The following is a 13,525-nucleotide window of genomic DNA, read 5'->3' on the forward strand; positions in this document are numbered from 1 at the left end:
TTTGTCTGCCTGCCGAGCCCACCGCCTCCTGTCTATAAAAGACACCATGCCAGGCCAGCTCTACATTCTTAATTACAACAAATCACCTCTTTATCTAAACCTGACTGCACTTTCCTGCTCCAGTCTTCTAATGTACAGTATATCTTCCCCTTCATTTTCTCCTTCTTTACTCCAATTCAGTCTTAATCCTCTCTGACCCCAATTCCCGGTCTTCATGTGAAAAGCCATGAGCTGAACACTGAATTCTGTGCAGAGCGTTTGGGGCAGTAAACATGGCATCGTATACAATGACATTCATATCGCAATGCCAGATAAAGGTCATCCATAGGTGTCATTTAGAGATTTTGTTACTCCTCAAGTGTTACTGTTCTGATTATTCATCTAGCAAGTGACTTCTCACCATTGAGAGCACCTCTCCCCTGTCAGCATTACTTAACATAATAAAGAAGAAATAAAAGTATATTGATATTATAGTTTAACAATTTAACTCCAATTTCATGCAACTCAACTATCTGTTGCAATATTACTACAAAACAACATGGAAATGTTCAATGACTGCTTTAAACCACAGTGCCAATTGTCTATCTAATATGTAAAAGTATTGGTAGGTTGATTTTCACCCACCTATAATTTTGGTCTTTTTCAGAGAGGAGAGATCCCCATTTAAAATGATAGAGATAATGTAATTTTGTATTGTTATTCTTCCATTCTTCCCTAATGTGTTCCCTAATGTTTGTCCTCTGTGGCTCAAAAAACATCTTGCTGATAATCCAATTAACTATTGGTTCTCTGAGTTTCTCCCTCCGTTTTCCCTGTACTGTCTCTCTTCCTGCTACAGAGAGCCGAGATATCCATCTCCGCCTACGTAGCACATGTCATTTCCTCTCCCTGCAGCAGTGGGAAGTGGTAGGACAGGGGTCGGGGCGATCTCGTAGCCGATAGCTCTGTTTCGCTCATTTTATTACTCTCTCGTGGTTTGATAAGCTCTTGAGGCATGTGCAGTTACTGGCACATTGGTCTTAGCTGATATTATGTGTGACTGTGTCATGAAACGTGTTAGATACAGAAATATAGTTGTGACTGACACCAAGCAGACCTCAATTATTTTAGCTCTGTTTCTTGCAAAGTGAAAAACAGCTTGACAGATTCTTACCAGCAGCACTGGATGCAGTGGGCCAGTTCTGAACCAGGACCCCCTGGGCTCCTTGCATTACTGAGGATTCTTCCATGTGCACGGAGCTGAAACACACAAAAAAACACACACATACACGAGGACTTAAAACTAGGAATGTGTTCTTTCAAATGCTTTGTAGAATTGTATGGCCGAGAAGAAGGCACCCATAAATATTATTAAATTTGTTGATTATGCTTCATGCATCTAAAATACAAGCCCCAGTATATCCAATGTTCTCATCACCGTGTGTTGATGGTGCAGCAAACACACTCCCATCCTATGTTCAGATTAGGATTAAAGTGTTCATGCTACTTTTTACCAACATTCTCTGGATTATGGATTACAGATGGCCCTTTTTGCATTTTCACACCCACTCTGTGGTATTTCAGCACCCTCCCCTCGACTGAGGAACACCACATTCTCTGTGGTGTTAAATGACAGGAACAGAAACGCTGCTACAAACGCAGTTCTCTTTCACTGCCTCTGTCTTATCTATAAAATTATTGCATTGTCTAAATAAGACATTAAGATTTCCTTAACAAGAGTTGCTGTAACGATCCAACCAAGGACTGCAGAGACTCTCTTAAAGGGTCATATCATGCAAATCATACAAACATGCCTATAAATCTACCCATGAGCCATTACTGCCTTAAATTGGACATCAAATATTTCTTTTAGAAATCAATTTTCTTTGAATTCAATGTAATAGTTGCTGGTGGCTGTTAGCAGCACTCATAAAAAAGAGATAAACCAGACACAGAAACCTATAAACCTACTTAAATTGTTATTATCAATCCAATACTATGATTCTCAATCTCTCCCTGCTGCTGTTTTACTTTAATCCACCTGTCTGCTCTGAGTAAAATTAGGCCGCTAGGAATTAAAAACATTTGCTGAGATCTGCAAGAACAACTCTATCTGCTACCAAGTCAACATTTTGCATTATTTTCCATTTTTAAAAAAGCATACATTTTCTGTCTTTATTAAAGATCTCAACTGAAAAAAAAAAGGAACAGTGAAATTGAATTTGGTTTATTAATGCTAAAGACATTTAAGGATGAATCCAGATCCTTATTTCAGTCATTCAGAGAAGAGCAGTGATTCTGTGATGGAGGCCATTTTAAGTGCTGCTAAGCAGCTACACTATCAGGGTGCACTGATTAATTATTTATCAGAAACACTGGTCTGATAATACACTCTTCAGCTAAGAACAATGTCTTTCTTTCTCTTTCCTCAGCGTACATTCTCTCCTACTCCCTGTAACCACACACTTCTTGATTAATCTCCCATTAATATGTTCTCATATGGCAAAAAATGTATTTGTTGCAATATAAAAACTACTGAGGTCGCAGAATGAAACACAAAAAGGAGGAACTGTTGTGCCCTCCACCAGAGATTAAATGAAATGAAATAGGTCACAACCATTACTTGGTGTTTGGGTGCGGTATCCCAAATCTCTCATACAAGCTCCGATTATGACACTGTATAAAGAGATGAGGATTCAGCGATGCTTGTTAATGGGACATGGGTCGCGTTCAACTTCAGTCATAAGAAAGATTTAATATGTTCGACTGGTTCACTAAAGCACATTAACTCTCATTAATCGCCGCTGTAATTAGGGAATTTGTGTGACGTTACCAATACTTACAGGATACACTGTTAAACTGACATGGGCATAAGAGTGCACACGGTATCTAAATAATTTAAACAGGTCTAAACTGCACTACGTTGTTCAGGTTGTGTATGCACTGAGACAAAGTTATCAGACATCAGATGGCACCACCTTGTTAAACCTGTGACTATTTGTAATTATGTTGCCATTTCACCGGCGTGACCCTTAATTGAGTCCCACAGCAGGTAATGTCCCACTGTCTTATGGGTAATGTGATCACTGATGTGGTCATGTAGCAATCTCTATGTCCTTGATGGGCCATCTTTCAACCTGACGACCTGCCCTTCATTCATCACTGGCCCCCTCTCTGCTTACTCTTCCCTCCTGTCAGTTCTCCATCGGTCTACAGTAACACTGAGAGATCCACTTTCAACCACATTCCTCTTCATTGTTTTCTATCTCATATTTCACAATCTTGAGTTCAATATTTATTATAAGAACAGTAAAATGATCATCTATTTCAGATGGTTTAATCATATGTAGAGCAACTCAATTAACACTGACTAAATGTTTAATTGAAATAATGTACGTTGTAAAATGTTAAATATTCTCTTTTGGAACTGACAGTCCAATCCCCCAGCCCCGCCAAGATCATTTGGTGGGGCTGTAGCAAAGATGATCAATCAATCAGCATCTTTAACAGGATATGAAAGAACCCAAATGCTTCACATGGTTTGGTCTGTGGCACAAGAGTGTCCTACTACATTGCCACTAGGCCTTCTGCCCTGTGGCAAAGCAATGGGACTCTTTGTACCCTTTTCTTGTTTTTTCCACTTCAGCAAACTAAAAAGATTTAGTCAAATGTCAAGGCAGGATTATACCGCACAAAGGACCTCAATGTCAGTTCAACATCAACCACAAGAATATGTATTTTCAAAGGAAATCTTGCCATTGCAGTATGAACCTTCTGTTAAGTCAGTTAAGTCACATTTAGGGGACAGGGTAACTTGACAATTGGTTCATTAATCCAATTGAAAACCGTGCATTCACTGGTTTTCTAGGCTTAACCAAATGGGTTAGTGGTAGAAACATGGGTCTTATTACCTTTGTTTGTATTAGCATTACTAAAATGACATGGCCTTAGCTGCAAAGAGACCATATAAAATGGGATATTAGCGTACTCTTTGTAAACCTCTTCTTTTGAACAGGCATTTTGACGGACTCATTACAACAGAAAAAGACACCTTCACCGCTGTGATTTTTATAGAGTGCAACTCAATGGCATGCTGATACTATTTCTGTATTTGGCAACATGTTGCTTGCTTCAGTCCAGACACAACCATGTACTTGTGTTAGGGGGCTAAATGAAACTTTGTGCAAGGCTGTCAGAAGCAAAAGTTTGTCTTAATGAAGAGTGGCTGGTGAAAAAGGGTGCAGGGATTTAATTATTTGCTTAAAACATGTAAAATGGAACAATGGCGTACTTATACTTTGTACACTTTAGAGGTTGGCGAGGTATGATGAGGTCCTTACTGGACAGTGAAAGTAGAAGAATGGCTTGCTTACCTCTGCATTACACCTCCTGCTCTCAGGGAGGCTGAATATCTCCAGTCTGCATTTGGCGCCTTGGGCTGCAAGAGAAAGTGAGAAGAATTGAGTCTTAAGTACAGGCAAAAGCCAATACCATCTCATTAATAAGTCATGGCGAGAACTGCAAGTGCATGCTTGCCACGCACACAGTAACACACAAGCTCCTACACACACACACACACACAATCATAGCCGTGACAGCTTGCACCTGCGTTTGGAGAGAAATGAGTGATGAATCGAAGCTTGCAGGGGCGCTCCTCTCTTCCCTTCCCCACACCCTCTTGTACTCCCCCTCCCTCTCTACTCCCATTCCATCCATGACTTTGGAGAGTAAATGACTTTGAAAGGTTTTAACTCCCAGCAGCCCACTGATGCTAGTACTATGACAACCTGTAAAACTTGAAATTACGCATCCACAATGTGCCCATTACACCGGAAAGACTGCAGAACGCTCATGCAGTTTTGCATGCGTATGGATTTCAGGCCCAATTCAAATTTACAGCTGCTGATCAAATCCGTCTCTTCCTCTTCATTTTCTGCCATTGCTAAATCACAAAATTACTGAAAGATGAACGAATATTTCTGCAATTCAATATAAGGTTCCGTCATCTTCTTTTCCTTTTCACCAAACCATCCTCCATCTTGGCTCTGTTTATTCTCCACCCCCTCCACTATGAGCTGCTGAGTCCTTCCCGTTATATCATATTCACGCTGATCAAAACCTCAAGTTTCACTGACACATAGTTCGAATGAGTCCGTTTGACACAGCTCACCATGGTAACTGGAGCCCAGTATACATTTTACTCTCCACCCACCGCCCTCTGTCATTTCAGTCCTGTGAAGGTCACAGGTGGAGGAAGGATGAGGAGGAGGGGAGTGCAAGATATCTGATTAACTCCCTTGGCATGTAGTCTGTGGACAATTATTCAACAGAGGGACACACAGGGACACCCCAGCACCATAATGTTTGCCTTTCTGTCAGTGATGCTATTTTTTAGTCGCATCCTAATGTGAGATACATTACAAAACCTGGGGGAAAAAATGGTTAGAGGACTTAAAGTGAGTGGTTTGGATCCCTCTGTAATGCCCACAGTGCAGGAACATGGGCTGTTAACCACACCTCATAAACTCTAAATAAATCTCATCCTAAACCACTGAAAGAGCTGAACCAACCTGACTGAGAACACTAAATTCTCCCCACGCGGCCATGCAGTTCATAAGAGACCCAGTTGAAGACCCATTTCCTTTCATATGACAGATGCTCAGTTGTTTCTGAAGCTGCATTGACCTCTATGAGTCTGCAGTGGACATTCATCACGCTTGAAATCCAATATTTGGTCTTAATGAGAGAAGCCTGGTATTCCTCCTGGAGTGACTCAAACGAAGCAGAATGTCTGCAGGGATACAGAGCACTGCTGCATCCATCCACACTGGAAATCTTTCTTCATATGAAGAAAATTGCTTACCAAATAGCAATCAGCAGGAGGATCAATATGTTTAGACTGATAGTGAAAGGAAAATGATGGTGTGGCTCTAAATATGCTTTCTGCACAGTGTACAGAAATAAACAAACCATTCAAAATATGACCAGCTTGTCCACAAATGGGACTAAACGTCTTTGCTGAAAGCTTGTCTTGTTGCAGCACATCAGTGGCCAAAGGGAGACTGGTCTGCTTGGCCGTATGGTGTTTATGGGGGTAAATGAAATTAAACAGAGTCGACCATGCACACATTAGATACAAGCATCTGGAACCTAAATATGTCTGCAGTTTAATATACTCCTAAGGGAAGACAGAGATGCAAACCTAGAAGATTACACTTTCACACTCTAAATTTAAACAAAAACAAATACAGCAAAGACATATATACAAAAAGAAATTAGAAATCAATGCATTCTGTTAAATCATTTGAAATGGGGGACAAAATAAGAGAGTCCCATGAGTATTCTGTTCCTTTCTTTTTGGTTTGGCGAACCATTTTATCGCCTTTTCCTCCATTCTCCCCCCTCCCTCTGACTGAACACTCCTAGCATGGATACAGAGCTCACACCTCCGCCATCAACACTGTGTCCAATCACCTTTCATCCCCCGCCTCATCGGCGCAGAGGCAGCCAATCCTCTCACAGTACCGAGAAACACATCATTGCCATTTAATTACATGGCAAGAACAAACATGACTGGCATTTAATGAGGAACATGTCAGGTGATAGCTGAATAATTACTGTAATAATTTATTTATTCCTCTTTTTATCACTTATTTCTTCCTGCATCCGTTTCTGCTTTTCACAGATGGAAGCTCTGTGGCAAACATGATGAGTAGAAAACAAAAAAAAATGAAAAATAAATGTGTGATTTATCTTATTAATTCAGTATGCTTTACTAAAACCAGAAACAATGTAAACAACTCCTTACACGTGGAAACAAATACAATGAAACCATGAACCGAAGCTCTAACACAAATGAAACACTGTCTCTGCCTCATTTCTGCCTTCTACACCGATTCCCAAAGTCTGGCTTACTGTTCAGTACCAGGGATGTACGTGACCAGAAGAGGATATTTTGGTGCAGTGGGACTGGTGGCCCTTGTAGCTGGTAAGGCTGCACTATTTCCCAGGCTTTCTCTCTTTAAAGATGACAACCCAGTGCCCTCTGGACCAGCTGGACTTGAATATGGTGGCACACAGCCCACCACGGACAAATAACACGCGCTGTGTCGGGTCATAGGTGAACAAACTAGTGAAATACTTTGTATTAAATTCAAAGGAAACGAGAGAGAGATCAAAGATATCAACAGCTCCACAGCTGTAAATCTCAACTTGAAATCCTTCTGCAAGAACTCCACCCCAGAGCAAAACCTGAACAATAACTCTCTAAGAATGTTCCTCTCATGGCTTGTGCTTTGTGTGTTATTAAAAGGCAGTCTAATAGAACAAACACAGACATCACAGCAGACACACACCTGAATAGCAGTTGCATCTGGCATACTGAGACGCCGTACAAATATCTGGCTCTGTCCACTGTGGCTGGTGACGTAGCCTGAGCCCCAGGTGCCACTGTGTGGCCGTCCCGTGTTGTAGAACATAAAAGTATCACTTCCTGACGTGGCTGTCAGGCATGTTTTGTAACAGTACGTTTTTGTCAAAGACCCATTTCCCCGCACTTCAATATAGTGCGGCTCCACTTTGAGGTCACGTCGTAGAGCCACGTGGTTGTTTGGCTGCCCTCCACCACCACCCCCTCCACCTCCACCTCCACCTCCTCCACCTGCAGCTCTTCCTCCACCCCCAGCCCCACCACCAGCTGAAGTGCCCCCCTCTGGCATGCTCTTTTTTGACACGCAACATGGGGAGCAGGAGCCAGGTTGGGTACAGTAAGCATGGCAACGCACAATGGCCAGCACAAAGACGGTGACCAGGAATACAAACGTTGTGGCACTCAGGGCGATGATGAGGTAGACAGTGACATTGGAAAACATTAGGGGGCTGTTGGGCCTGATGATGCGCTTGGGGTCAGGGGTCAGCTTGGGAGGGAGCTCCATCACATGCACATGGATAGTGGCGGTGGAGGAGAGTGGCGGCAAGCCATTATCGCGCACCAGAACAGTCAGAACAAAGGAGGTGGAATTATCTTCAATGACACGCCTTGTGGTACGAATCTCGCCCGTGTACTCATGAACCTTGAACAGATCAAGGTCTGTGTTGGTCTGCTCCAGGGCATAAAGCAGCCAAGCATTCTGCCCTGCATCACCATCCCACGCCAGAACCTTGCTAACCAACACCCCTGCTTCAGCGTTTTTCATTAGTATCTCTGTGGTGCGGCTCCCATTGGTGGGCGGGTAGACAATCTTGGGCACGTGATCATTCTGATCCATAATGTAAACATACACCGTGGCCACACGGCTGAGGGGAGGCACACCGTTGTCCTGGGCTTTAATCTGGAAGTGAAACTCTCGCAACTTCTCAAAGTCAAAGGCTCGCAGGGCATAGGCCTCACCAGTGTTGGGTTTGATGCTGACATAGCTGGCTACAGGTATACCATGGTTGTTGTCATTGAGGACAGTATAGGTGATGCGTGCATTTTCTCCAGCATCAGCATCTGTGGCCTTGACGACACACAGAGATGCACCAGGAGCATTGTTCTCTGGGATATAAACAGTATATGATGTCTGTTCAAAACGAGGTGGGTTATCGTTGACGTCTGCAACATCCACTTTAAAGGTCATTTGAGATGACAGGGGTGGGGTGCCTCCATCCACAGCATTGACTGTGACATTGTAGGATGAGATGGTTTCCCGATCCAAGAAAGCAGATGTAACAATGGTGTAGTGGTTTCGGAAGGACTTGATCTTGAAAGGCAAATTGGGCATGATCTCCAGGGTAACCTGTTTGTTTGGTCCATAGTCGCGGTCATTAACACTAATCAATGCTACCACTGTGTCAGCCCGAGCATCTTCACGTACAGGGCTGGAGAGTGAAGACAGTACAATATCAGGAATGTTGTCATTGACATCCAAAACTTCTACAACTACTTTACAGTGTACTGCCACTGGGGCTGGCCCCTTGTCCATTGCCTGTATGTACATTTCATATGAGTTTGTTTCCTCAAAGTCTATATTGTTTTTCACCCTAATTTCCCCTGTATCTGTGTCCATGGTGAACATCTCCCTGACTCTTTCAGGAGTGTAACTGCTGAAAGAGTAAAAAACTTCCCCATTTGAGCCCTCGTCGGGGTCTGTCGCGTTCAACTTGATCACAAGTGCGCCTTTTGGAGAGTTTTCAGACAGTTTTACTTTGTACACAGAGCTGTCAAATGCAGGCACATTGTCATTGGCATCAAGGATACGGACATTGATTTTGGCCGTGCCAGTTCGCTGTGGGGTGCCTCCATCAATGGCTGTCAGAACTAGCTGATGAGAGGGCATCTGCTCCCGATCAAAGGGCTTTTTGAGAATGAGCTCGATGTGCTTATTATTGGAGAAGGGTTTAATGGAGTCCAGCGTGAGGTGGTCATTTGGACTGAGTCGGTATTGCTTCACTGAGTTGGAGCCATCATCTGCGTCTTGAGCTCCTTCGATGTGGAACCGCGACCCGGTGAGAGCCGACTCTGACACCTCAAGCTGATACTCATCTCGAGGGAACTGCGGTGCGTTATCGTTCACGTCTAAAATCTCCACCTCCACGCTGTGCTCCTCCAGCGGATTCTCTAATACCACCTCCAAGCTGCGTGAACAGGTGCCGCTGAATTCACAAACTGTCTCTCGGTCAATGCGGTCACTCACCACCAGCTTTCCGGTTTTGTGATTTATGGTGAAATATCTCCGTCCACTGTCCGATGTGATTCTGATGCGTCGGGTGGACAGTTTCCTCAGATCCAGACCCAAATCTCGGACAATGTCACCGACCTGTGCCCCGTTCTCCAGCTCCTCTGGAATGGAGTATCGAATTTGTGCGTTTGTAAGGCCACTGAGTACGAATATAACCAAATACAAAGAAAAAGGCACATTCACTTTTACGCTGTAACAGCATCGCGCAGTCACAGCCATCGCAGGCAGGCAGAATTTGCAGACGGGTTGGAGAAATCTTTCCGCCTTTTCAGCTTGCTGTGGGTCCCCACCCGCCTCATTAAAAACGAGGGAATAGTCCGTGCATAAGTCCGACTACGTGCAGAATAAACACCGCGTCCTCTCTGGTGCCTGTGGAAAGGAAAAAATTTCTTGCGCATCCATGTTTTCCTTTGTCTACGTGGGTAATGTTTTTAAATTAATCCATTCTCGAGCAAGGCTGACTCCTTTCACAGATGCTGCCTATTGCTCTCTCTCTCTTTCTCTCTTTTTTTCTCTCTCTCTCTCTGCGATGTGGCGATGCTGTCTGTGGGCAAAAGAGGGAGGGTGAGCCTCTCGCTCAAAGGATGCTGGCTGCATTTCAGCACCTCCGACAAAACGATCGAGCACCAGCTAATGAAATTAAACCCCCAAAACACGAAAACTCCTAAGTTTTATCGATATATCTATCTACAAATCTAGACACCGTCGCTTACGGAGCGGCCAGCGACATTTACTGATTTCTGGGAAATAAACACAATCGTTTTCTCGCTCTTTTTTTGTCAGTGCCACCGCCCTTTTCATTGTGCGCTGGGAAACTGATTTATGAACCCGGCTGACGATTATTTTTCTCACGAGTGCAAACACACAAACGATCCAGCCGAACGGAAAACGCAATGCATACACAATGAAATAAAAAATAATTATATATCACAGCAAAATTGGAAAAAGGACAAGTGACAGGTGAATTGAGCGACAGTGCAAAGAGTGTATTTGAGTGTGTGTGTCCCCCCCCCCCCCTTTTTTTTCTTTTAACCATACAGAGAGACCAGGGGCTTCTGCCATTTCCTTCATGATATCGCTTCCCTACAACGGCAGCTGACTGTGTTTTGCTCTTAAACCCCCGTTGGACCCTGTCACGCAGGTGCTGGAAAACACTTTGCGCCTCAGGTTCATTCCTCCATAAAACACCAAGCTCCAGATGTCACGGGATTTTTCCACTAACGGTGACGACGCTAACTGGGTCACAGACGAGATGATCCTGATGTGAGATACACCACCTTTTCATATCTGTCAAAAGACAACACCTGACTGTCCAGATAAGCATTCTAGGAGGAACCACATCAGTCAAGAGCCTCATCCCGAAGAACATAATCTCCCTCTCTTTTCCTTAAATAACTTCACATATAAGATGCAGAAGCCCACAGGTGCTAAATCTCATCATAAATACTTTTATGTGTCAGTTTCAGGTGATAAAGCGAGGCACACATTGTTAAATTTGCAGCCAAGAAACTTTTATGATGTAACCATGGGACACTTTGAACGGTGGCCAAATAATTCTGCTTGGGTTCTGGACACCCATGTACACATCAGGTAAATGGTAATTTAAACTGTACTGAGGTTAACTGGACGATAAATAAATCGAGACTAAAACCATTATGAATACCAATACAAATTATTGCAAGGGAAAACAATATGTATTTATTAGGATACTAACATTAACTGTGCCAATCTTGAAACAAGTTGTGTGGTGTGAACAAGTGGCCTTGTGAAACCTCAAATGCTCTTAGTTCACCTCGACCACTGGGCCAAGAAGAGCGTCTACCACCCACATGTTTCTTTTTTTTTTTTCCTTTCCTTTCCTGGTGCTCTGCCACCTTCACCCACGCCTGATCTGCCCACGGCGATGACAGCGCTTGGCATCCCGGGAGACGGAGAGAACACAGTGAGTCACTGGGATGCTGCTAGTGGATGTGTAGATCCAGAGCGACTCTTCACACTCCGAGGCAACAAAGAGTAGGTGGCAAAATGTGGAAATGGAGAAGCAGCCAAATGTCCTATACAAGAGTCCAATTTTGTACACAGTATGTTTCTAAAAATTAGGGGGAATCGGTACAATAATAGGCTACAGTAAGCCTATAAAATATGTAATCTAAAATAATAGCCCCTGGAAAAAATAAAACAGAAGTGTATTCTCACACTCTGCAGCGATCATTCTTCATGTGGTTTCTTTCAACAGGGGCGGTCTCAAATGGGTCTATGTGTACGGTACGCCACACCGTGACATTTAACAGATCTTCCCAGTGGGATGTTTGAACCTCTGTGTTAGGCAATGATACAAATGCGAAGACAGGTGAAGTTTATCTCGTCAACAACCAACACAGAGCTGGATTACACCTGACCTTTACAGCCGTCTTTCTCATTCCCCTCCTTTCTCCTCCCTTATTTTGCAATTCATAAGCTTTCTTGCAGCCCTCTAATATCTGTACATGCTTCCAATGCGCCCATCTGTTTCAGCATTAATTGCGCTCCTCTGAGCGGTAGATTATTTCATCTTTCACTCAAGGGTGCAACAGATAGAGTTGTCAACAATATTCCACCCGCAGACAGACGCCTGTCATGCATATTAGAACTCATTTTTTTCCCCCGCTTCTGTTTTTCTATATTGACTGTCTTAACACACACACATTGAAACTCTCCTTCTTATCAGTTGCCCTTGACATCTTATTTTCAGAATCTAAATATTATCACTTTCCACAATCCTCTCTCTGGGGTATCTCCAGCTGTGCCTCTATAAAACAGCTGCTGCCCCAGCTGAGGGCTGGCTGAGGGGCAAACTGCGGTCTTGTGTGGAAACACAAGTGCTCATGCATTTTGCAGTCAAAAATAGTGGGTGAGAAAAAAGGCAGCAGCTTTATACTGGTAAGTGATGAGAAAGTCCATTCAGATTTTTAAAAAACGAGACTTTGTCTTTGTTCACTCCCTCTGCCAGAATATTATCATCCCCGTTTCCATCAATTATGCAGGATGACCACTATATTAATAACATTTCTCCAACCTCATTAATACTGTATGCGGCCACTCTAAAAACCATTCATACTACTTTCCCCAAAGAGTCTTTTGTGTGGAATCCCCCCCATCTTAGTGAGTCAGAGGACAACGGAGATCCAAAGAGAAACGGGTCATGGCTGGGCTATCATGAGTCCTTACATCACTCTGTCAACACACAGGCACAGACACTGTCATGCAAACTTTAAGGGCATTTGTGGCTGTGAGCATGCACGCTCACACATAGGCAGTGTGATACACAGCTATCAAAAAAAACATAAATGCTAAGGACAAAATCACTGTCTGAATGAATGTCAGAGCGTATTTTGTTGTTGTTCCATCTCATTTGTAAATGCCACCAAGTGATAAACAGATGCACTGACTGCAGGGAAAAGAAATCATGCAGGCTCTTGGAGGTTATACACTGCATAGTTAATGTCCATTAGGTGCCTTGCTTTGATGAATTTACAGAGAAAAGAATCTGAATACTGCTATCTTACTGAATACTGCTAATCGTGTGTCATTAGGCTTTACTTTAGCAAACGCTGAATGTCACAATACACAAATAATAAGCATTCAAATATGATAATTTGGAAAAGACAGCAGAAACAGAATGCCAGATAACTTTAGCCCATCACATTAAGGCTACCTTTGGTGGGTATGGGATTTGGAAACATAAAATCAAAATCCTCATAACAATTTTTCTAGAAAAGATGAGTATATTCCAGTAACCAACCATGTATATTAACAACTCATCTAATGCAGATTCTAATCATGTTACT

At 43.1% G+C, this 13,525-nt stretch overlaps 1 protein-coding gene across 6 annotated transcripts in view; it reads right to left on the bottom strand.

Moving 5' to 3' along the window:
• The window catches only part of LOC311491429 (protocadherin alpha-C2-like), a gene marked incomplete at its 5' end in the record, with an annotated part of 187,825 nt that overhangs the window by 9,377 nt on the left and 164,923 nt on the right, over positions 1–13,525 (bottom strand). For 5 of the 6 annotated variants that reach the window (XM_084549356.1, XM_084549353.1, XM_084549354.1 and 2 more), the window contains 2 exons: positions 1,154–1,239; positions 4,353–4,417. In XM_084549356.1, the coding sequence (XP_084405482.1) occupies positions 1,154–1,239; positions 4,353–4,417 (151 nt within the window). Of the gene's footprint in view, positions 1–1,153; positions 1,240–4,352; positions 4,418–7,334; positions 9,933–13,525 lie in introns of those variants that run through there. The other variant, XM_084549357.1, reaches the window with a different exon arrangement.

The sequence above is a fragment of the Chelon labrosus genome (assembly GCF_963514085.1).
Source record: "Chelon labrosus genome assembly, chromosome: 8".
Classification (NCBI taxonomy): domain Eukaryota; kingdom Metazoa; phylum Chordata; class Actinopteri; order Mugiliformes; family Mugilidae; genus Chelon; species Chelon labrosus.